Source organism: Varanus komodoensis, unplaced genomic scaffold (assembly GCF_004798865.1).
Source record: "Varanus komodoensis strain SLA01 unplaced genomic scaffold, ASM479886v1 scaffold75, whole genome shotgun sequence".
Lineage (NCBI taxonomy): Eukaryota > Metazoa > Chordata > Lepidosauria > Squamata > Varanidae > Varanus > Varanus komodoensis.
The window spans coordinates 1,609,688-1,631,779 of NW_025336416.1; the positions used below are offsets into that span (position 1 = coordinate 1,609,688).

Below are 22,092 nucleotides of genomic sequence, written 5' to 3' on the forward strand. Positions count from 1 at the left end.
CTTTGATTTCAGAGATCCTATCGAGGGTGGCCCTCAGTGCTCATAAGCAGAGATTTACGAGCATCAGTGCCGAACAGGAGGAGAAGCACAGGCAGTCTCTTCCTCTGTGCACCTCTCACTCTGCATGCAAAAACGGGCACATCTCCCCATCGCTTCCCCCATCCTCATTCCTGCCACCACCTGCTCTCCATGTGATGTGCTTCAGAAGGGGAGGGGGCATTTTTAAGGGTATTTCTGCACTGAATGAATCTGTAGGGAGGGTTATTCCATAAGCTTTTCCAGTCCCTGTCACCTTAACTTTCTGATTTCTCTCCCCACAGATTTTTAGTGAGGAACACAAATCAATTCCAAACTGCAAATTTTCTTTATGCATTACTGAAGTTAATCCCTGGGACATTCTTGGATTCATGACTATTATTTTTTTCATACCTTAAGAGATTCCTTCAGCTGGAAGAGTGGGGACTTAAAAATGATTGCTGTTGACAGTACAAAAGCCAAAGTAAAGTTACCTTTCCTTTAGAAGGCCCTTTTTAAAATTGGATCAGCCTCTAAAAAATTGGGTAAAGATGGTAGAATCCTTTGAGTTTCCATTCAGCAAAATTATACATTCTTGCCTTATTACGAATGTTCTTGCATTCTTATTAAGTCAGCCTCAAGGAGGACTTGTATAATAACTCTCCATACCCAAATATGATCAAGACCCTGATAATAAGGATCATGTTTTCTTGTAGCAACGAGTAATAGTTTCCTATGTTGTTTTCGTTTCGTTTTCGCTCATTACCTAACAATGAGCGTTGGAGTCATTTGGAATGCAAATGGCTGTAATTTCCCCTGGAACGCCATGGAACTCTTATCAAGTCTCATATCTGCTCCTCTTGTTGTGGTCTCTTTTTCTCCTCTGATGCAGGGCAGTTTTTATGTACCATCTGAAAATTGCATGCAGCATGCACACAAGTGGCATAAGGACCTTTGCTTCCTCCTGTTGAATGCATATAAAGGACTTCATGTCTACTATGCCCTCGTCAGTAAGGAGATTCCCAGCTTGCCTCAGCTGAAGTTAGGTAAGAAGATGGTCCTGCGTGGCCTCTGTTTCACAGGCTGCTCATCACCGTATCTCAGTAATATCACTTGAACGTTGCTAGGCTGGGGTTCGGATGAACTTGCACCCAGCATGGAAATAACTCTGCTGGCTCCTCTCCAACATTGGGAAAGCAACCATTTGGGAAGGGGGAAATGGGATACTTTGCTGGGAGGAGAGGGGACTTGAGAGGGCAGGGAACAAAGAATCCTAATGCTTTTCCAAGCTCCCCCTACAAGATGCTCCATTTAGATAAGCAAAACAGGGAAAGGGAGGATAGGAGGTTGGGTGGAAGCATTCACTTCCTCAGCTGCCCCCACCCTTCATTGGATGACCTCAAACCTTTGAGATTGGGGCTTAGGGTTATCACCCTAGGATTGCATCCCAAGAGGATTGTATATCTGAGTGGGCTACCTCTTTGTTCTTGTTGACACCCCTGAGATTCATAGAGACAGAATTGCCAACAGGTTTAGATAGAACATTACTGTTCTAGCAAATGTTCCTTTCAGAGAAGATCTTCAGTTTCACCTGCAGTTCTGTGGGGAACTGGACATTTTTCCAAGCTAACATTTTGCCATCTTTAGTGTCAGCAGTTGTGAGTTTTATGGTGCTGTCACACAGAACTCAAATGTTAGTTTTCTCCTGGACTGGCTTGCTGAAATGAGTCCACAGCTCCAGATTGTCCATGTTATTGCTGCCATATTTTAGTGGGCATTGTTTCAGTCACGGTAACTTCCTTGGTTTGGGGAAAGAAAAGCAGAATATCAATCCTAAATAAAATGAGTACAAAGAATATATTTTGGTGAGGAGGTGACATTATCATGATTTAAGCAGCAATGAATCTTTCACTGCTCTTTCTTGCAGTATTTTTAGTTGTATTTGTCCTAATCTGCTGTGTCGTCAGAGCTTTCCTGTGCTTGTTGACTGCTTTGCTTTTCAAAAAACAAATCTCTTGCTTCCTTTTCTAGAAGAGCTTGCTGTGGAAGAGACGCTTTCACAACTCTCTGCAGAGCTGCAGGTATTTGTGTGTGTGTGTGTGTGCATGCATTCGTTTGCATTTCTGGGAGGGGTATGTTGCAACAGAAAGCAAAATGCATCTAGGCTTTGATTTTTGCTGCAATGACTTTTTGCATGGCTGGGACATTTATTGTTAATATTTTGATGCATATAGACTGTGAGGCTGCAACATCTAGAGAAGTATGGGTAGAAAGCCAACTTGTAATCTGTATATTTGTTTAAGATGTATAGGTCAGGACATTCCATAGAGGGATTAGCAAAGACTGAATTCCCCAAGCTTCCCTACTGCCTGTGACGAAAGCTAAAAGAAGTGACTGGTACTTTTTAGTAAAAAAGAAAAAGAGAAAACTGAATGGTATAGAAAGACTTTATTTTATTGTTTTCTCCCTTTCTTTTAATTCTTGAATTCAGAATCAGCCAGTGGATTTGATTGGCAATAGAATGAAGACAGACAAAAGAAAGTACTTTGTTTCACACAATGCATAATTACTTTGCCCATACAATTTTCTCCCACAAGATGTGGCGCTGCCATTGGGCTTTGCAATAGGGATTCCAGCAAGGGTTCTTCTTTGTGTTCGCATGCATGTGATTCTCTATGAAGGAAAATGTTTTGACAGATTTGGCTCTCGGTCTGCTGAATGTGGCAGAGCAGTGTGAAGTGCATGTTCGCGATGGCTGGCTTGCAGTTTTCTTGTGTCAGATATCACAGTAGATTACGGGGCAAGAATGCCCGGGTGTTCCATGCAGACGTTAATACTGAAAGTCCTGATCAAGGCATGGCTTTGGGACTGAGATGAACTCTCGGACCTTGGTCAGATTCACTGACTATAAATCAAGCATGTGTGTGCACAGACACACACACATGCACACCTACACCCCAGTAATACTTGGAGCATTTTCTGTAAAAGGAAAGGATCTGAGGCGTCAGGTGGCCAGTTTTTGCAAGTTCCACCTCAAAGCTTGGCTTCTCTTGCTCCTGAAGATGAGATTTTGCTGTAGCTGATATTTTGCTGAGAAAATGAGAAGCGCACTTTCTTCTACATATTTTTGAAGCTGCTCCTCTCTCTTGAGTCATGCAGTTTTCTGGTGTACTTTATTTTAAATTTTTCCAAATGCAGTTACAAGCTCGGGATTTGTGAGCTTTGTCTGAAAACGTTCTAGTATTCTCATTCTAGAATGTGCACAGATGCAGCACGTTCTGATGTTTCATGAACCACAGCAACACACTTGCACATCTTGCCATGGAGGGTAGAGTTTATTCCTTATGCCAAAGACAAAGGGGTGTCTCTGTCTCCCGGCCATACGAGGGCTCCTGCCTCTGGGCCAGGAATGCATAATGGGAATGGGAAAGCAGCACAGACTGTGGCACCAGGCTGGAAGTGGGGGCTGAGAATGAACCCCAACTTGTCTAGAAAGCTGCCAGGGGTGAGCTTGGTCCTAGCAGAATTCACTGGCTTGGTGTAAAGGAGGAGCTGGAGGGGATTTCTCAGAAGAAGGGTAGGAGAAGTGTGGATTGCGGTGTATAAGAATTTCATTTCTGTTTGAAAATGATTCAGACGTGCCTCACTCACAGCCCCGGATGCAAATAAGAGCAATTTTGAGGAAGGGGGAAGCTTGGACACTCTTTTTTTTTTTTTTTCCTGATTTATATGCTGCCTTTTTCCTACGAAGGGCTCAAGGCAGCTTACATCTCCTCCTCCATCTTATCCCCACAACAACAACCCTGTGAGGTAGGTTGGGCTGAGAGTCTGTGACTGGCCCAAAGTCACCCAGTTGGCTCCATGGCTGAGCGGGGACTAGAACCCAGATCCTCTGAGTCCCAGTCCCAGGCTCTTCACCACTACACCACACTGGCTCTCTTGTGACCAAATGCAAAAAGGCATATTTTCAAACATGTGCACAAAAACAACACTTTGTGCTCAACGAATGCACTGATCCCAGTTGAACAAAAGAAAGGCTGGTCACAAATGAGGGCAGGGAGAAAACAAACCAAGATGCGAAGCAGGGTTCAAAGAATCCTTGGTGAAGTTGAGCATCCCATCTCATCCATGTGCTAAAATGAAAGAAACATAAAAAAGGGAATAGTTGCTTGGAAAATGACTCATTCTGCTCCGCATTGGTCTCTGTGCAGTGACTCCTTGTTTCTCTAGCTGTGATGCCTATGAATCACACTAGAGGAAACAAATTGAATTGCACGGTTGCATTCCCATCTCTTGGAGGCATTTCACACCCAACGTAGAAACATAGAAACAGAGCGAGTCAGAAAGGGTCCCCCGGGCCATCTAGTCTGACCCCCGGCACCAGCCGGCTCCGCTCACGACATGCACACCATGTGGACGTCCAGCCTTTCCTTGAACACCCGCACCGATGGGGCCTCAATGACCTCCCCTGGAAGCCCATTCCACACCCTCGGGGTCCTAACTGTCAGGAAATGCTTCCTGGCATCCAAATGGAACCTTGGCTCCCTGAGCTTTGCTCCCTTGGAGCGCGTCCTGCCTTCCTCTGCAGGGGAGAAAAGGTCTCTGCCCATCTCCATGTGACATCCCCTCACATGCCTGTATGTCACCAACAGATCCCCTTTGAGTCTCCTCTTCTCCAGGCTGAAGAGACTCAGTTCTCTCAGTCTTGCCTCATATGGCATCCCCTGCAAACTGGCCACCAACCTTGTGGCCCTACGCTGCACTGACTCTAACCTGGCTATATCCTTTCTGTAATAAGGGGCCCAAAACTGAGCACAATACTCCAGTTGCGGGTGCACCAGAGTCGTATAGAGTGGTAGTAATACCGCTCTTGATCTAGAAGCCATGCTTCTGGCTATGCAACCAAGGGTGGCGTTTGCCCTTTTGACCACGACATCACACTGCTGACTCATGTTTACATCCCCTCTTCCAATTTGCAGGTACCACACAGGCAATATTTTGGCTCAACACTGGACTGCCTTGCACATAGTCAAGCTGGAATGAGTTCAGAATAATCTCCAAAGTCACCCAGCATTGATGAAAAGAAGGGCAAGTCAATGTACTATCAGGTGGCCTTCAAGATGTTGCACTGAATTCCCATCATCCCTCACCATTGAGTAGGGCTAATCAGACAACATCCAGAAAACCACAAGAGTTCTTGTTGACCAGACGATCGAGCCAAACATTATTTCCGGAATGGTCCAATACAATACACTTCTTTATTTGGTCATTGACCAGCAAATCAGAATGGTCCAAGCAGAAGCTGCTGGGAAGATTATGGGTGAGAAGGACTTTGTCCATAGCATAATATGGATTCTCCATGTAGCTTTTAGGGTGACGTTTGAGAGCCCCGTTACCATCTGAAATTCATCTGACCTTGGGAATTGCCACTTATGCAACTTGGGGTGTGAGATTATAGCCTTGACCACACGGGAAGTTTTGGTGACTTTTGCATTATGCACCCCATCATAATTGCAATGAAGCATGGGATAAAAAGCAAAGAAAGGGTTCTCCCGCCAATGTCTCAACTTGAGGGCATGCATGTTTGTGTCTGGTTCTGCACCAGTGTCTAAATCTGAACTTATACAAGCAGGCAAGAATGCTGGGCTGGCCCACTGAGAGGGATGTGACCAGCATGCAAGAGAAATGTTATGTTCCTGAAACAAAACTGTGCCTGTGGAGAGATGCTTCTGAATTATAGATCAAGCAGTGCCACCTAGAGGATAATTCTCCAGTTTTGCTTTCTCCAATATTTTCCCCTCCTCAAGTTCTTGCTATCTCATGTGTTGGGAATTTTGGTCCAGCTTTGGCTATGGGAGGTATAGAATTATTATACCTCGCATAACAAGGTATAACAACGAATGCAAACTTTCCAGATCACTTCTTGATGCAAGAGAGTACAAAAAACATGGAAAGGGAAAGAAAAAACTGACTTAATGTTGAAGTCATGGTGTTGGCATGATGACAAAAAATGGAAGAAAAAGGGCCGGCAGCTATTTGAAGAAAGGTCTAGTAGCTGATGGGATTGCCTCAGATTTCACCTGTTGTTGCTGGAGCTTCATCTGGTCCCATCTGGAAACCTTTCTGAGTAAACACCTGAATTTCATATTTTATAGAATGAAAGATCTATGGAATGCGCTCCCCAGAGAGGTCTGCCTGGCACCATCGTTATTTGTTTTTCGGCGCCAGGCGAAGACCTTTTTATTCAAACGTCATTTTAACTGTTAATACTATTTATTTATTTTATTCTTCGGCCAGGGCGGCTTATTTTATATCGTTAACTTGTTTTATATTTTTATTGGATAATGTTTTAATTGATATGTTTGTGAGCCTTCGGCGAGGCTTCGGCGAATGGGGCAGCACAGAAATTTTCTAAATAAATAAATAAATAGATAGATAGATCAAATTGTGATCTTTGCCACAGCGTTAACATCAATTTCAAAAGTCTTATTTGGATGTCCTATAGCTTTCCATGTGAATTAATATTTTGTTAATGTGAATTCCTCCAAGTACATGCAGATGCTCATTTTCCTTACCGAAGTGTTGCATTTCATCATCTACCATCCCATGTTGGTAATACATGTATCTCCTGCTTCCAGATGCTGAACAATCCAGAAAAGATAGCTGAACAGATCAGCAAAGATCTTGCTTGGCTCTGCTCCCATCTTTTGTCTCTCTGGACCCAGTTTCTGGAGATCGTAACCCTGCACCCAGATGTCACAGCCTATCTTGTCCATGAGCATCACACTCTGCGGGTGAGATTATGGACTGGTGCCCAGAAAACAAGTAGAGGAAGAACCTGATGAGATGAAATATTGCAGAGTGTACTATCAATTTTAGGGAAATTATAGGATTGCTTTTGCACACTTCAGGCTTCATTTACATTTCCTTCCAGAAATCACATTGATTTATGTATTTTTGGAGGGTATAATTCACAATGACTTTGCCATTGTTTCAGTGAAATGTGAGTTCCAATCTTATTTGTTTTGATGGAAACCAGAGAACTTACAAGCAGTGCTGAGCTGAATGGATGCCAATTTTCATGCAAAACATTGTCTGTGTTTTGGGGCATCCTATTTACTGTTAGGAGCACTCATATGACTAATTCAGGAAGCACACGACCAGTTCAGAATCTGGGTTAATTTGGTTTCCGTGAAGTCAGCACATGAACAAATCGGAATGGCCTAATAGCATTCTAGCAGAATGTTATTCCCTATTGTGATGTCTCTGATTTGGGGAATATTCTAGAAAAGAGAAAGAGAATTGTCCTTCTTTATGACAGACCTGTAAGTTGAAACTACTACTCAGTATCAACCACAGACTACATAATAGAGACACAAATATGCCCAATAAGGATACAAGGATAATGATACAAACAGACCCTCTAGAAAACCCAGTTGTCGACTGTACCCCTTATCTACTAAGGCAACTGGCATAGGACCTAGGAATACCGCAAACACCAAGGTTTCAAGCATCGGTTCATCTTCCACTGGCCCAAAATCTCCCAGTGAGCCCCATGTGGACTGGGGATGAGAACCCATATCTCCTGAGCTCCAGCCTCACACTCTTAACTGCTGCATCACCACCACCACCACCACCAAATTAGCACATTTGCACAAGTGCACATTAGTGCTAAGGCTGTTCAGTCACAAAGTCATGCCCCACCCCAAATGACCCCATGGACAACAGTCCTCCAGGCTCACCTGTCCTCCACCATCCCCCGGAGTCCGCCCAAGCCCACACCCACCACCCCGGTGACCCCATCTAGCCACCTCATCCCCTGCTGTCCCCTTCCCCTTTTCCATCAATTGTTCCCAGCGCCAGGTCAGTGCTAAAGCACTTTGGCAAATTAGTGCAACTACGATGAAAGTCTGATTTAAAAAAAAATCCTATTCCATCAGTGAGCAGAGGATGGGACCAAAGATGTCTGACAATTCTTGAAAGCAAATTTAACTAATTTATCATAGCAAATTTAAAATAATGGGTACTTCCCTAACCATGGCCGACTTCGGCTCATTCCTGATACATTTGCAGACTTGCCAGTACAGAACACAATGGATGAATTTGTTTGCCTGATCCAAGCAAGAGATCAGTCCCTTGGGTTTCAGAGCTGTGTAACAATTTTAAACTTGCCAGTAACTCCAATCCTAAAAGAATCCATTGTGTTAGACTTTTGGACTTGTAGCCTCTTTTGAAGGTGATAGGTGTTGTAATCTGTGTTTATTCACCAGGTTAGAAGATTCTCTGAGGCTTTCTTTTATGCTGAACATCAAAAGCTTGCTGTGTTGACTTTCCAGGAAAGCCTGTACGTACTTTTTAATAAGTTACTTTAAAACTTTCACACTGCTAAATTGTTTTGAGAGCAAATTATTTCCTTTTAAAATGAAAAAAGCACATGAGATGAGTCAGACAAATAGTTGGTGTTATGAACTTCTCTTGCAGTGGTCCTCTGTAGTTCAGCCGAACAGTGTGGATCATTTCTGTTTGCTATGAGTCAATTCAATTCATTTCCACCCTGCTCAGATTTGGCATTAGGCATTTTTTCCTTCTGAACTGAAACTACAAAATTTCCGTAACCTTGCATCAATATTAGAATTGCAAATGTACCTATATGTCTGCAAAAGCCTACACCAAAATATTCCTTTAGAATATCCCTATTCAGCTAGGAGAGGAAAAGTTCTTGCCCTCTCACTTTATCAGCCCCCTTGAATATTTTTTAGTGTTTCTGTAGCTCATCCCTGCTCTTCCAAAAGACTGAAGGAAGGCATCTCCTAAGACATCGTTCCTGAGAATAAGAGCTAAAGTTAAGCTATGTTGGTATGTTTGTCATCATGGTGGTACTGCTGCTTTTGTCCTAGACAGAATGTGACCCCCAGCAAGTTCTCCAAAATTGAGTGTGGCCCTACAGCTGAAAAGATTGGACACCCCAGGGTTAGAGAGCTTCCCTGTTTCCTCCAATGGTCCTCAGGGAATGCGTTTTGTTTTGTCCATCTGTATTGCATGGATCCCTGGGAAAGGAATCTTGCATCTGGCTAACTGGGCCATGTTTTGATTGGACACAGCAAACAGATCAGTGTGTGTGGGGGGGGGGTGGGATAGAAGTTCTCCTGGTGAGCTGCCTGAGATACCTTAATGGGGAAGGCTGCTTCTTCAAACACCCTCTGCGATCTAGCAGAACTTTCCTTACATTCTTAACTGGCTCCTTTGAAGAAAAGTGAATATTTGATGGGGGAGAATATTGTCTCTTACTCCACCTCCATTTTTCTTGCTCTCCAAAAATGTCTTCTTTTCTCGTAGAACTGTTCCTTACAGTCAAGGAGTGTTTGAATAAATGTTGGGTTCCAAGAGAGATTGCACAGATGTTTGCTGTACTGTAACACTGCAGATTTTTCCATATATTCCATACTTAGAGGATGCTGCATGTTTGGTGTAAAAGGAGACCATGGCTATTTAGAAGTAAGAAAAGTGCAATCTGATGGAACTGGAAACAGAGAAACAACATATCAGTGAGAAGCAACTTTGGGATCTCCCTGTTTTTCCAACAGTATCCAGCGTCATAACCAGGTTTCATCGGAGGTCCGGAACTCTGAGTACCTTACCAGTCTGCCACCCCTCCCCGTAGAGTGCCTAGACATAGACGGAGACTGGGGCACGCTGCCCATTATTTTTGAAGACCGATATGTAGATTTCCCCTACAAAGGTGGGTAGTATGCAGAGCTTTGACCTTGCCCTTTGAGAACTGCACATGGAAAACAGTGGAAGCCTTTGCCCATATTTGTGGTCTTGCATGCAACGTTTCTCTGGGGATAAGCTTCTGAAGTCAGGATTCAGAAGTGTTTGCCCTAAATTGACAGGCGAGATGCATCAACTATCCCAGATTGCTACTTTTGAGAGGGAGTTAAAGACATATTTCTTCCTACAGGCCATCCCAGATTAGTACCCAGATAAGTTTTATGCTTGCTTAGTCATAATTTTAATTATTGTTGGTTTTAATTTCTTGTAAACCACCCAGAGCCTGTGGGAATTGGGTGGAATAGAAAAATCAAGATAAATAAATACACTAACAAGGTAGAAGGATTTTGACCTTCTTTGTGCCAGCTCCAGGATGGAGGCAGCATTGTCTACATCTGGAACACCAGTGTCAAGGGTACTGGAGAGGGTTGGAGGCCTTGGCAGGGTGTGAGAGGACCAGAGACAAGGTCAAACTACAAACTGAAGCCAGATAACAGCAAGGAAAAGCAGGTTCCCATTCACAACCCAGGGCATGAACATGGGAAGGTGTGCAATTTGCAGGAAGTATTTGCAATGTTTCCAATTCAGAGAACCTCTGTCGCTGGGTTAAGCAAGCCATCGCATGACACTGTGATGTTCTACAGTGATTTGTCTCTGCATGAGTAGATACTGAAGCCTTTATTTTCAGTATCAACCTATGTGTGCAATCAAGCCAATTGTGCCTGTGACAAAAATCATGGCCCAGATGGGCTTTGCTCTTGTTTTTAGCAGAAACCACGGCATATAACTGCAGAGAATAAGACCACTGAATGTACAGCCATGACTTGGATTCCCCTTGAAAAAACAGAATCCAAGCATTAAATAAAGAAAATACCTGTGAAAACAAGTGGTCAGATTTCATGTATCCTTCTGTATGGGTCCCTTCTTTCCCCCAATATTCATCCCTTAACAAATGGGTTACAGCCATTTGCAATGGAGTGAGGAAATTGCCAAAAGAGGGTGCATCTTTGGGAGACAGAAATCTCCCTGCAATGCAACCACTCAGTTTGCCTTAGCAACGCTGGAGATAAAGCAACACTTGTAAAGCCAGGGTCAGCACCTTGTGCAGCTGTTTTGGCATACATTTCCCATGACTACTCAGCATTGGCTGTGCTGACTATGGTTGATGGGAGCTGTAGGTTAAAACATCTGGAGGAACACATTTGCCCAATCCTGAGGAAATAACCATGCACAACCATGCAATTGCGGACATTTCAGATTAGATGTTATTCCCTCTGCATGAATGTATCTTGATGTTGCTTCATGCTGGAAGATTTATTTCCAGAATCCAAATCAGACCTAAATTGTGATGATGCTGCCACCCAAAGTGAAATGAGAAAGGAATATTCATTATCCTGAATAATAATGCCTGAAAATATTCTAAATTTATCTGGGAGGTTCTGCACAGTACTACATGGGTACTGAGTTACTCCTACACCAACATTCAAGTTTGGGAGTTACTCCTCAGGCCACACATCCACGGAATGCTGTGGGTAGCAGAATTTCATGGGATGGCTATTTCCACACACCTGCACAGGTATTTAGGATCAGGCTGTTAAACTTAGAGGAATTATTATTTTTCTGATGTTGGTATAATAACTATCACCCTGAGCAGTTTTATTCTTACTTTTTATTTCTCTTTCAGTTCAGGACTTAGACATTTTGTCGGACTATGTGGTTTCTGCTGTGGACAATTCACAAGTGGACTTAGAGCAAGATGGGGATTCTTCCTCAAACAACGATACTGATTTAGCAAAGAGAGATTTCAGGAACATCGCCCCATTCATCATCCATACAGACAGGATCAATGGGAAATACATGTATCAAGTCAGCTGTCCCAAAGAAGAAGACAGTCTGCTTGAGACTTGCAAGGATTACTCCACAACTCAGGTACATGCAAGGAATGGAGGTGTCCAGTCGTGTGCTGATCAGGCAGAGTTGGCTAATAATGCTATGTCTGGTTTGCAATCAGATCTTGTGAAAGATACTTCAGAAAGCCTTAAAACACAGATGAAGCTTTCAGAAAGCAATGATCCATACAAAGCAGAGATGGCATCTTTGGACATGAAGTCAATGTGCAATAATGCTGGCCAAAGAGAAGCAATGCTGGTCATGACCACTCTGTGTGAAAGTGACACCTATGGATGTCCCAAACTTTTGGATGGGAGTGAAGCACCTAAAAAGGATCAATATCGGTCTCCTCTCCCTTCAGAGACACTCACCATGAATGACCAAAGGGGCCATGAGAAAGCAGTGGATCCATACAGTGACTGTGTATTGCCCGCACAAAGGACATTTGAGGGAAATGACCATTTTGGCTCCTTGAACCAAATCCAAGATGTTGAGGATGCCAAGTCTTTTCAGAAGGACCAACAGGTTCTGGAGTGTGAGGAGTTTAGCTTGACATCAGGGGGCATTAAGAGATCTTCATCTCTAATTTCAGACTCAGGAATTGAAAGTGAGCCTAGCTCAGTCGCTTGGTCCGATGCACGGAGCAAGGCCTTGGAGTTGCCCACTGATCGAGAGATGCTTCACCAGCTTGTCAGAAGACATGCAATCCACCGGAACTCTCTAGAGGGTGGACACACTGAAAGCAATACCAGTTTGCCCAGTGGCATACAAGCCTCTCTTACATCAATAAGCTCCCTGCCATATGAGGAGGAAGAGCGGGAAGTGGAACCCAACAAGCTGACAAAATCTATCTCAGCACCGCAGATCAGTAGCCCTGAGGAGCCTGACACAGATATATCTAAGCAGGTCAAAGCTGTCTCTAAAGTAGCCGAGGATCAGTATGTGGAAATAGGGATCATCAGGGTGGTACCAAGTGAAAACATTTCCACTTGCCAGACTGGAAGAGAAACTGGAAGGCTGCAGCTGTCAGCTGTTACTGAAGTGCATCCTAATTCTGATTTTGAACATACAGGGGACTTACCAGAACCTGTCAAAGGCTTTCCAGAGATTGACTTTCACTTGGAAGCAGCAGGAGAACATATACGTCTAAATCAAACTCGGGATCTAGATGAATCCCGTTTGCCAAAGGGAAAACAGGAGACCCGCTTGGAAAGGGTGGATGACGACATGGACACAGAAGCTGCTCATCTTGATGAGTGCAGTAAGGAGGCAAATTTACAGAAAGGCCATAGTTCGTATTCCACAAATGTTGAGGGTTTCTCAGATGGTAAGAACCATGCAGCAGAGTTTTCTTACGTCATCCCTGCCTCATCAGAGCTGGCATCTGAAGCTCTCTCCACAGTGGGGCACTGTGGAAGCCCTCTTCCCAATAGTCAACTGCCATGTGGTGGAGGAATTCCCAATTTACAAGAAATTGAACTGGACAACAGATCTGGGAGTGGAGCCTATGATGCTGAGCCAGAAAACCAAGAGTGCCAAATTGGGACCAGCACGCCAGGATTCTATCCTGTGGTGCCAGAGGCATTGGTGTTGGAGGGCAAAAAGGCAATTGAAGTGGTAAACTTATCTGTATCCTGTACAGCCACATGCCTCCCCTTTTCTTCACTTTTGAAAGAGAATCCACCTGTAGCTGGCTTCTCCTCCAAGCAGGTCACATCTCCTATCACACGCCAGCCAGTGGGCTCCTTCGGAGTCATCTCCTGTGAACCTAATGATGGGGCTGAAGAAGCCAATGAAAGAATGCTCAGGTAAGGATTTATTTCATTGCCTGTTGAACAAATTTAGATCTTGCTTTTCTGCCTGAGCAATAGGTCCCTAATCTGGCTAACAACGAGTGTGAAGGAATTCATAATAATTGCATCTAATTAGACGCTCTAAAAGGTCACAGTGATGTTGAGGCCGCCACGGGTGGTGCAGTTATTGAACATGGACCACTCTCCAAGCCTTAGAAGTTGCAGGTGGTGGGATGCCCATGTGTGCAGACATGTCAGCAGAGATAGGGAACGCCAATGGTTTTATCGGTAAGGGGACTGGGGATATCTCCACATGGGCAGATGAATAATCACTGGTTCCTCCCAGCTGTATCTTTTCCTCCAAGGACCCAAGGCAGCTCCTATGATCCTTCTGTTTTCCATTTCATCTTCTCAACTACTCTGTGAGCTCCAAGAGTCAGTGACCAGCCCAAAGTCACCTAGTGAACACCATGGCTGATGGAGGACCTGATCCTGCACCTCTTGAGTCCCAGTCCAGCTTTTTAAGCACTACAGTACACTGGTTCTCCAAAGACTCTGGGGAGATAATATTGGAAAATATCCCCTCCCAGGCCTTGCATGCTCTGGCTACATGTAAGGACATTCACGGCTGCTTCATTCCCCCCACTTGATAGGCTGTGCATTAATACCCAGTGGCTCATTCAGTATTTCTGATTCCAGCAATGGAAATTATATTGTGTACTGGATCTGTTTCCCAGGTTCAGGGTCTCCTCTGCTAAGTCATCGGGTTCAGTCTAAGCTTGAATGGCTCTGCTAGTTTTGCTTTCTGTAGCCTTCACTTTTTTTCAAGCACAAGTTTGATCTGCCCTGTTTGTGCATCAGTTCACAGCTCCCCAAAAGGTCTGAGTCGAAAATTGCATTATTTTTGCATTCCGCTTTCTTTAGTATATGCATTTTTGCAAGCATTTTCACCTAATACATTTTGTGTGCTATTTTCCCTAATGCATTTTTGTGAGCATGTTTGAGTTGGAGAATTGTATTGTTGCATTTGAGGAACCACAAAAATCTGAATTTTATTCCTATTTGGAGTTGTTAAAAAAACCCTGCTGTGTTGAACAGTTGGCAATGTGAATGTTCATCATTGCTTTCTGTTAGAAGATTTCTGGGAGGTCAAGGTTTGGTGAAGTTGGAGTGGTGTAGGGGTGTACCAGATTCTTGTAGAGTTGAAAATGTTCCTTAAAATAAATACTGGAAAAACCAATGGATGCTGGCATTCAATTCACACATCAGTTTGTGAAGTGCAAATTAGATTGATTCATTTTATAAGCCAAATTAATTTCTCCCCAAATGCTGGTTAAGCCTTCTCATCTGGGTGCTTCTATCTTTGCCTACTAAGTCATTGTTTGAACCCAGCCTCTGAAGGTGTAGGGACAACAATGCTGCTGAATCTTTTGAGAAGCCATATAGTTCAGGATCAGACCATCCATTCGACATGTATAAAGCTTCACTGGGGAACTGGAGATTCACAGAGGTCTTATCAGTTAAAAGAACCAAAGGAAGCTGTCTATGGAAGACACATGCATCATGGCTTCCATTTTGGATGTTCAACCCAGATTGCTCCATGTATCTGCATGTATGGATGGACTTTGAGTAATTTGTTCTGCTCCTGCAGTGGATATTCCTGCCTTCTCTTATTATTTTCTTACTCGTTCCTTATTCTTACTCTATTCCTTATTCTATGTAAATGAACTTCATTTCATACTCACTGAGGGGGTGTTCAGGGAGGAGCATCTCACCCTAATTCAGAGGTGCAAAGCCTCAAGGCTGGGGGATAAATCCAACCTGTCCCAATACAGCCTTCCTGGGTGACCAAGATGGTACCCTGCCACCACCACTCATTGCCTGACAACCAATTGTTAGCTGAGTCCCTGGATTTTGAACTTCCTTATTCTAGAAGACTGAGCCCTTCCCAAGGCTTAGACAAGAGCAGTATAAGCTGTAAGCTAAAATAAGCATTTTTGATCCACCACTTTTTCCTCTCTCCCCTTTTTGCTTGGGCTCCTAGTGCTAGAATCCATACTTTCCAGAAAAGCTCTTCCAAAAAGGAAATGAGAATGATTTAACACTCCTACCCTAATCTATATTACTATATTTCATTATCCCTGATACTCAGTCCCTGAATAGGGCTAAAGTCTGAAGGCTGTAGTAGGTTAGAGAGCAAGGATATGCTATTCATAACTGAGAATTTGAAAGGTTGGTGCTTGCATTGAGAACGGAGTAGCTACTGTGGCAGACAGAACCCCTACTGCATCCCATGAATCAAATAGTAGAACAAGTCACTTTTTCTTCCATGCCCAGTTCAACCTGTAATTAATTAGTGTATTCTCCAGTTTTTATCAGGCCAAAGAAACATTTAAAAAGGAACTGAAGATTGAAGGATTTCTGTACAGTGACTTATCCGTACTAGCTTCTGATATCCCATATTTTCCACCAGAGGAAGAGGAAGAAAATTTGGAAGATGGGATTCACCTCGTGGTCTGCGTCCACGGGTTGGATGGTAAGAACAGTCAGGTGTGAGTATGTGAAGAATCGTGCTTCCGAATATGGGATGCTCACCCAGCCTGCAGCCAGGTGTGATTAGCCTTCAGGGGATGGATGAGCTGCACTGTGTATGGAAACCAATATGCCTGAAGCCTTTTAGAGATCCTACGTTTATCTGGGATTTTCTGCCAGCTCAGAGGATTTTCCCTATTTAGAGTTACAGATAAGTGTGACATAGAAATAAGTTGTTATGTAAAATCAGGAGTATGGTTTAGCTGGGGGAGATTTTGGATGGGAAGGATTTCAGGAAGAAGCGCCAAAGGATAAAGAGATTGCAAAACACGCAAGAAGTCTCACCTCATCCATTGGCACTCACCCAAGTCCTCTGTTCCCAAGAATCAACGCCACACCTAAAAGCCTGGCATACAGATATTCAAAGCACCCTTCTTTTGGAGCTCATAGTGTTTGTTTGTTTGTAGCCCATGGGCCTCCATTGAGACAACTGAGGAGTTTTAAATTGCTGCTAGAAACCCTCCAGATGTGCTGCCCAACAACTCCAAACATTCCCAGTCAGCTGGACCAAAGGAGTTGTCATCCAAGACACTGGGTAGGCACCAGGCTGAGGAAGGTGCTATAAAACCGTTAGAAAGCCTCAGGGAATATTTTCCACATTGTCTGTTGTTGTATTTTCAAGATGTACAAAATAGTATACTTGAGCCAAAAGAAGTCACAGTCATGAACTTAGAAAACCTGAGCAGGGCTTTCATTTCGGAGGTCTTTCATTCACCATACCAACAATTACTTGGTAGTGAATATCCGGACATGAAATGCAATGTCTGGAGAGGCAGAGTTTCCCCTGAACCTCTCTGAAGGCACACCTCTTTTGTAACAGCTTGTGCAGACATTCCTCATCCACCACTCATGGTTGCTTAGTAGGACCGAGCCCAACCTCACGGTGCCTGTGCCTGTGTGTCTTGTGAATCTTTGCTACCTCAATTCCTCAGAGAGGGACACAATTGCAGGCATGGTTGTTGGAGGACAAACATGAGGTTGCTCTTGTTCAGCATGGAATGGAATCCATCTCTTAGGAGAGTGATTTTTTGTGTTTCAAGGTAACAGTGCGGATCTCCGACTGGTAAAAACATTCATAGAGCTGGGCCTCCCTGGAGGAAAACTTGACTTCCTGATGTCAGAGAGGAACCAGGTATCTTATTCATTCACTCCATTCTTATTTCTTCATTTGAAGGCATGTAGTCCTCTTCATCATCTCATAGTGGTCTTCCCCGTGTCACTAACATGATACAATAAATCTGACAGTAGTCGCAGAAGCATGCCATTATCTTTCCCCCCTTTCCCACACTACGTTCTTCTATAAAGGACTGTCATTGATTTTCTTAATCCATTAAAAAATTCCTGTGATTCATTCATTGCCTTGAATTCATGCCATTATGTTAATTGCATTTCTTCCCCCACCCCCACCTTCCTTACAGGAATTTCTTTACTGCTCTTTTTGGGGGCAGCCACAGTGGGGCTGATTTCAGCAGCCCATCTTGGTGGCTGGCATGATATTTTTTCCAGGTTGGCTCTGATGTGGCATTATGAAATAATATGATGTGGCATTATGAAATAATAACCGAAATTGGGTTGGGAATTTCAGAAATCAAGTCCTACTAGTCCCAGCCAAAGGATATCAGAGAATCCCTAGCTTCTCTCCTCAGATTGGAGATAGCAAAGGGATTCTACTTTCCAGGACTTGACTTCTGAGGACAATCCATTTGTCCTCTCTGAATTCCACAGGGATTCCTTTCCCCAGAGGGGGGTGTGGCTTGGGGAAGGGGCTTGAGGAAACCTACAGAGGGTGCTCAACCTGGCTTGGGCTTCAGCACAGGGACAGAGGTTGCCCTCCTGAATTATCTCATGACATTCTGAGGAAGGAGGTAACCATATTGGAAACTGATATTTTTTCCTATTATATTATGAAGAAACAGCATGGGAAGCAGCTGTCCCATTAGCATGACCTCCACCACAACAGTGTGACGGCACCCCATTAACTCAACTCTAAGCAACAAAATACAAACCCGTTCCTAACTGTTGATGACCCGTAGTATTTATTTTGCAATCAAGGGAAATAGAACCAAAAGGAGCATGGGCCATGTTGCCACTGTGTCCTAGCTGAATGTGATAGTGATGAAGGCAACAAAGCACCTTTCAATCCCTGAAAGCAACTCCAAGCCTGGTGGCCTTGCTCGCCTATGACCCAACAAGCTTCCATAATAAGTACCAGGTGCTGTCAGGGTGTCCAGAGCCAGCATCTTCCTCATGAAACCCCTCAGGTCTGGGATTGGGGCAGAGCAGGTGGAAGCAGCCAGCTCCAAAAGGCAAGCTCAGAATCCCTTTCTCGCTCTACAGACGAGCCTGCACGGCCTGGCACAGCTGCCTCTCATGGCCCTTTGCTGGTGAATTCATGTCAGACAACACCTCATTTTCACAAAGAATTATGCCCCGTGGGTATTTTGCACAAAGAAAAGGGATCCCAGGCATTTGCAGACTCGATTTCTTCCTGGCCGGGGCAAGAAGTCCAGTGAGTGCTGGATTCCAGCCTGATCTTTGCTTCCCTAACTGAGGGCCCTAAGAAATCTAGAGCCATGTTCTGAGTATGACGTTTTTTTCAGTATCTCATGTGATTTAGTGGATTCTTTCCATTCAAAGTAGCACATAAGATGCCAGCTTTCAGAGGAAATCATTAATTATCAAGCCAGGCAAAACAAATGGGCACATGTCTATATTTAATTTACAAGCATGTTCAGTGGAAGGCAAAAATGCAAATTGGATATGCTTGTATGTGTGTGTTTTATTTTCTCTTGAAAGAGCTGCAATTAGTGAGATGGATTTTCTCACCCAAAAGCATTAATTACTGGATATGTTTCCCCTGAATCTCCGCCCCAGCATTTGATGATTGTTTCCCTGGCATTTCATTCCTTTCGGATTTAATGTGCAGCCTATTAGATTACAAAGCAGAACAACTCAAAACAAGAAGAATCATTTGCCATCCCAACCCCTGTGGATTTGGCCCTTCCGTTATTGCTTTTTCTGTTTCTCACCAGCAGCAGTAACATGCTGAGTTTCTGAGTTACACAAGTGAATTGTGCTAATTAAGCACCAAACACAATACGGTTTGCTCAGTAGCTTTGGATTGGTTGTTATGTGTGGTGACAGGCCCATGTGATACTGTGCTAGAACTGGAAGCAGCGAGATGGTGGAACCAAAGCCGGAAGTGTTAAAGCCCCCAGAAAATATCAGTTAGCAGGATTGATGATGTTATCCGTCATACCCATTACATTTTTCTATCCTGTCTGAACTTAGCAGCAGTGTTCAAAGTAACTAGGGAGAAATGGATTTTCCCCACAAGAATATATTGCTGTAAGTTGCACTTATGTCTAATGCAAAGTAACTTGGAGAAGCTTGGTTCTGAACAGAACATGTTGACCCAGCTGCTTTACAAAACTGCAAGATTTTATTTATTTATTTAAAATTTCTTCTATACCCTCTGATTATTGTAGATTCTCAAGATGGTTTACATAAAAAGCCAAACATGTAAATATATATTAAAGCCACATTCCTTTTGGATCTACAGCCATAAAATAGCTAAAAATGCCTTAGTGCCCACACTTGCTACAACTAATTAAAATGCATCGATTAAAAAACCGGGAGGAGAAAAAGGTTTTGGCCTGAGGCCAAAACGAATGAAGCATCAGCACTGGGAACACCTCTCTGAGAACCAAGTTCCATAATTGACGTGTTAGTGCAGACAAGACCCACCTCCTCGAAACCATTCAAATCACCTGCCTCAAGGAGAGCTCTTGGAAGAGGACCTCCATGGCAAATCTTCGGGTCTGGGTGGGCTTGTATGGAAGGAAACATTCCCTTAGATAACCAGGCCCTAAACCCTGTAGGGCTTTATATGTCATTGTTAATACCCTAAATCAGGCCCAGACTTCATCTGGTAGTCAGTGTAGCTTACATAGGGCCAGTGTTCTCGTCCATCAGTCCCTGTCTACAGTCTGGCAGCTCTGTTTTGAACCAGTTGCAATCTCCAGAAAGTCTTCAAGGGCAGCCCCACATAGAACGCATTACAATAGTCCAAACAAAGGGGGGGGGGGTTACCAGTGCATTGTTCACTGTTGTTAGGGCCTGTCTCTCTAGCTAAGGATGTAGTTGAAGGACCAGTCTCAGCTAAAGGAAAGTACTCTTTGCCAAAGATGCCACCTGGAATTCCAGGGATAGCTCAGGGTCAAGAAGTACTCCCAAGCTACCCTGTCCCATGTTTGGAATTTGGAGCTACCCAATTCCTCAAGTATCTTTTAACTATTTGGACCTTAACATGAATGAAGTGGCTCTAGATGGTTTACTCCGCTTCCTCCCTTCCATTACCTTAGACAAATGCCACCTACTTCTTTTTGTTTATTGCCTTAAATTGCTGTCCCCCTTTCCCCCATGAATCTACAGAAAATGGATACCTACCACCCAATCAACCTTGTTTTCTCTCCTTTACAGACAGACACTTTTGCAGACTTTGATACAATGACTGACAGATTATTGGATGAAATTATTCAGCACATTCAGTTGTACAATTTGTCAATATCACGAATAAGGTAAGGAAGTGTACAAGTATGTGATGGGAACACAGGAAGCTGCCTCACACCAAGCAGACCCTTGGTCCATTTACTCTAATATTATCAACACTGACTGGTAGCATTTTTTTTTTCTGGGGTTCAGGCAGGAGTTTCCCCTGTGCCTATTTGAATCTGGGTTTGAATCTGGGCACTCCAATCTCTAGCGCTGAGCTATGGACCCTATTTTTTAACTAGGCTAAGAGACTTCACCAGGATTACTTTCTAGCAAAACCCTTCCATGACCCATCTTAATGTGGATTAATCCACTTTGCAAATACAGCAGTTCTCGCTGAGATTGTATTACTTTGTGTCTCTGCAGTTTTATTGGCCACTCCCTTGGGAACGTCATTATTCGTTCAGTATTAACCCGGCCCAGGTTCCGGTATTACCTCAGCAAGCTGCACACCTTCCTGTCCCTCTCTGGGCCTCATCTCGGAACATTGTACAACAGCAGTGCTTTAGTTAGTACAGGTAAGAGCCTCTGGAAAGGGGCTGGGTTCCTTGGTGAAGGACTGTGTGAATACCATGGTGTGAGACTGGATATGATGTGCCATTGAAGGGGTCCTCCCTAATCAATAAACAACCTGTTACTTGTAACATATGAAAGGAATCAAGGATGTGGTGAGGAACTGTAAACCACAGGACACGGTCTGTCCAATAAACACCCCACCAGATTGAATATTATATTTATATAAGAGGCTATAGATTAACCATGACGTCAGTTTAGCTGTCTAATTTACCTAGAAGTTTCCAGTGGTCTCAATCTGAGGATGATAAAAGTAGGCCCAACATATCTTAACAGTGCTTTCTGCTGAACAGCAATGCCACAAGGCCGTGTGAATCCTCTAGATTTCAGCTGATGTGAATACCGAGTTTTCCTAGGATACTCTGACCACCCATTTGCCCAAAGTGTTTGTGAGCTTTCGTGCAGCAACTTATGCTACCGGTATGCATGTCAGTATAATACAGTGAACAAATTAAAATTATTTGTGATTTTCTGAACGCAGATGCAGATATTGCAAAGCCATGCACGTCAGTATAATACAGTGAACAAATTAAAATTATTTGTGATTTTCTGAACGCAGATGCAGATATTACAAAACCAAGCAAACAATTATGGGTACATATTTTGATAATCTAATACAAATGTTACTGTATAACTAAAAGATGACATAAAGTTGGAGTAACAAGATGACATGCAGTACAATTCCATTCTTGGTTACTGGGTTCCTTGCAAGAGGAAAAAATAGTAGAATATGCATGCTATATAGTAACAATAAAAATAGTTTACTTGCTGCATTTACGCAAGTGCTAAGTTGCATTGAACAGAATTGAACATTCTTTGGAGTAAATATGCAGAGGGTTTTAGTATAAGGCAGCAGCATTAAATTCATGCGTCGGAGTCAATGTGTGGAATTGCACTGCACTTC

General features: G+C 43.5%; 1 protein-coding gene across 1 annotated transcript in view; it reads left to right on the top strand.

The window, feature by feature from the left end:
- FAM135B (family with sequence similarity 135 member B) overlaps positions 1-22,092 on the top strand; it is a 74,232-nt gene that overhangs the window by 47,894 nt on the left and 4,246 nt on the right. Inside the window, exons 7-16 of the mRNA XM_044452842.1 lie at positions 908-1,061; positions 2,047-2,096; positions 6,654-6,809; positions 8,286-8,359; positions 9,600-9,754; positions 11,471-13,484; positions 15,839-16,005; positions 17,102-17,193; positions 20,544-20,641; positions 20,982-21,133. Of these exons, the coding sequence (XP_044308777.1) occupies positions 908-1,061; positions 2,047-2,096; positions 6,654-6,809; positions 8,286-8,359; positions 9,600-9,754; positions 11,471-13,484; positions 15,839-16,005; positions 17,102-17,193; positions 20,544-20,641; positions 20,982-21,133 (3,112 nt within the window). The remainder of the gene's footprint in view (positions 1-907; positions 1,062-2,046; positions 2,097-6,653; positions 6,810-8,285; positions 8,360-9,599; positions 9,755-11,470; positions 13,485-15,838; positions 16,006-17,101; positions 17,194-20,543; positions 20,642-20,981; positions 21,134-22,092) is intronic.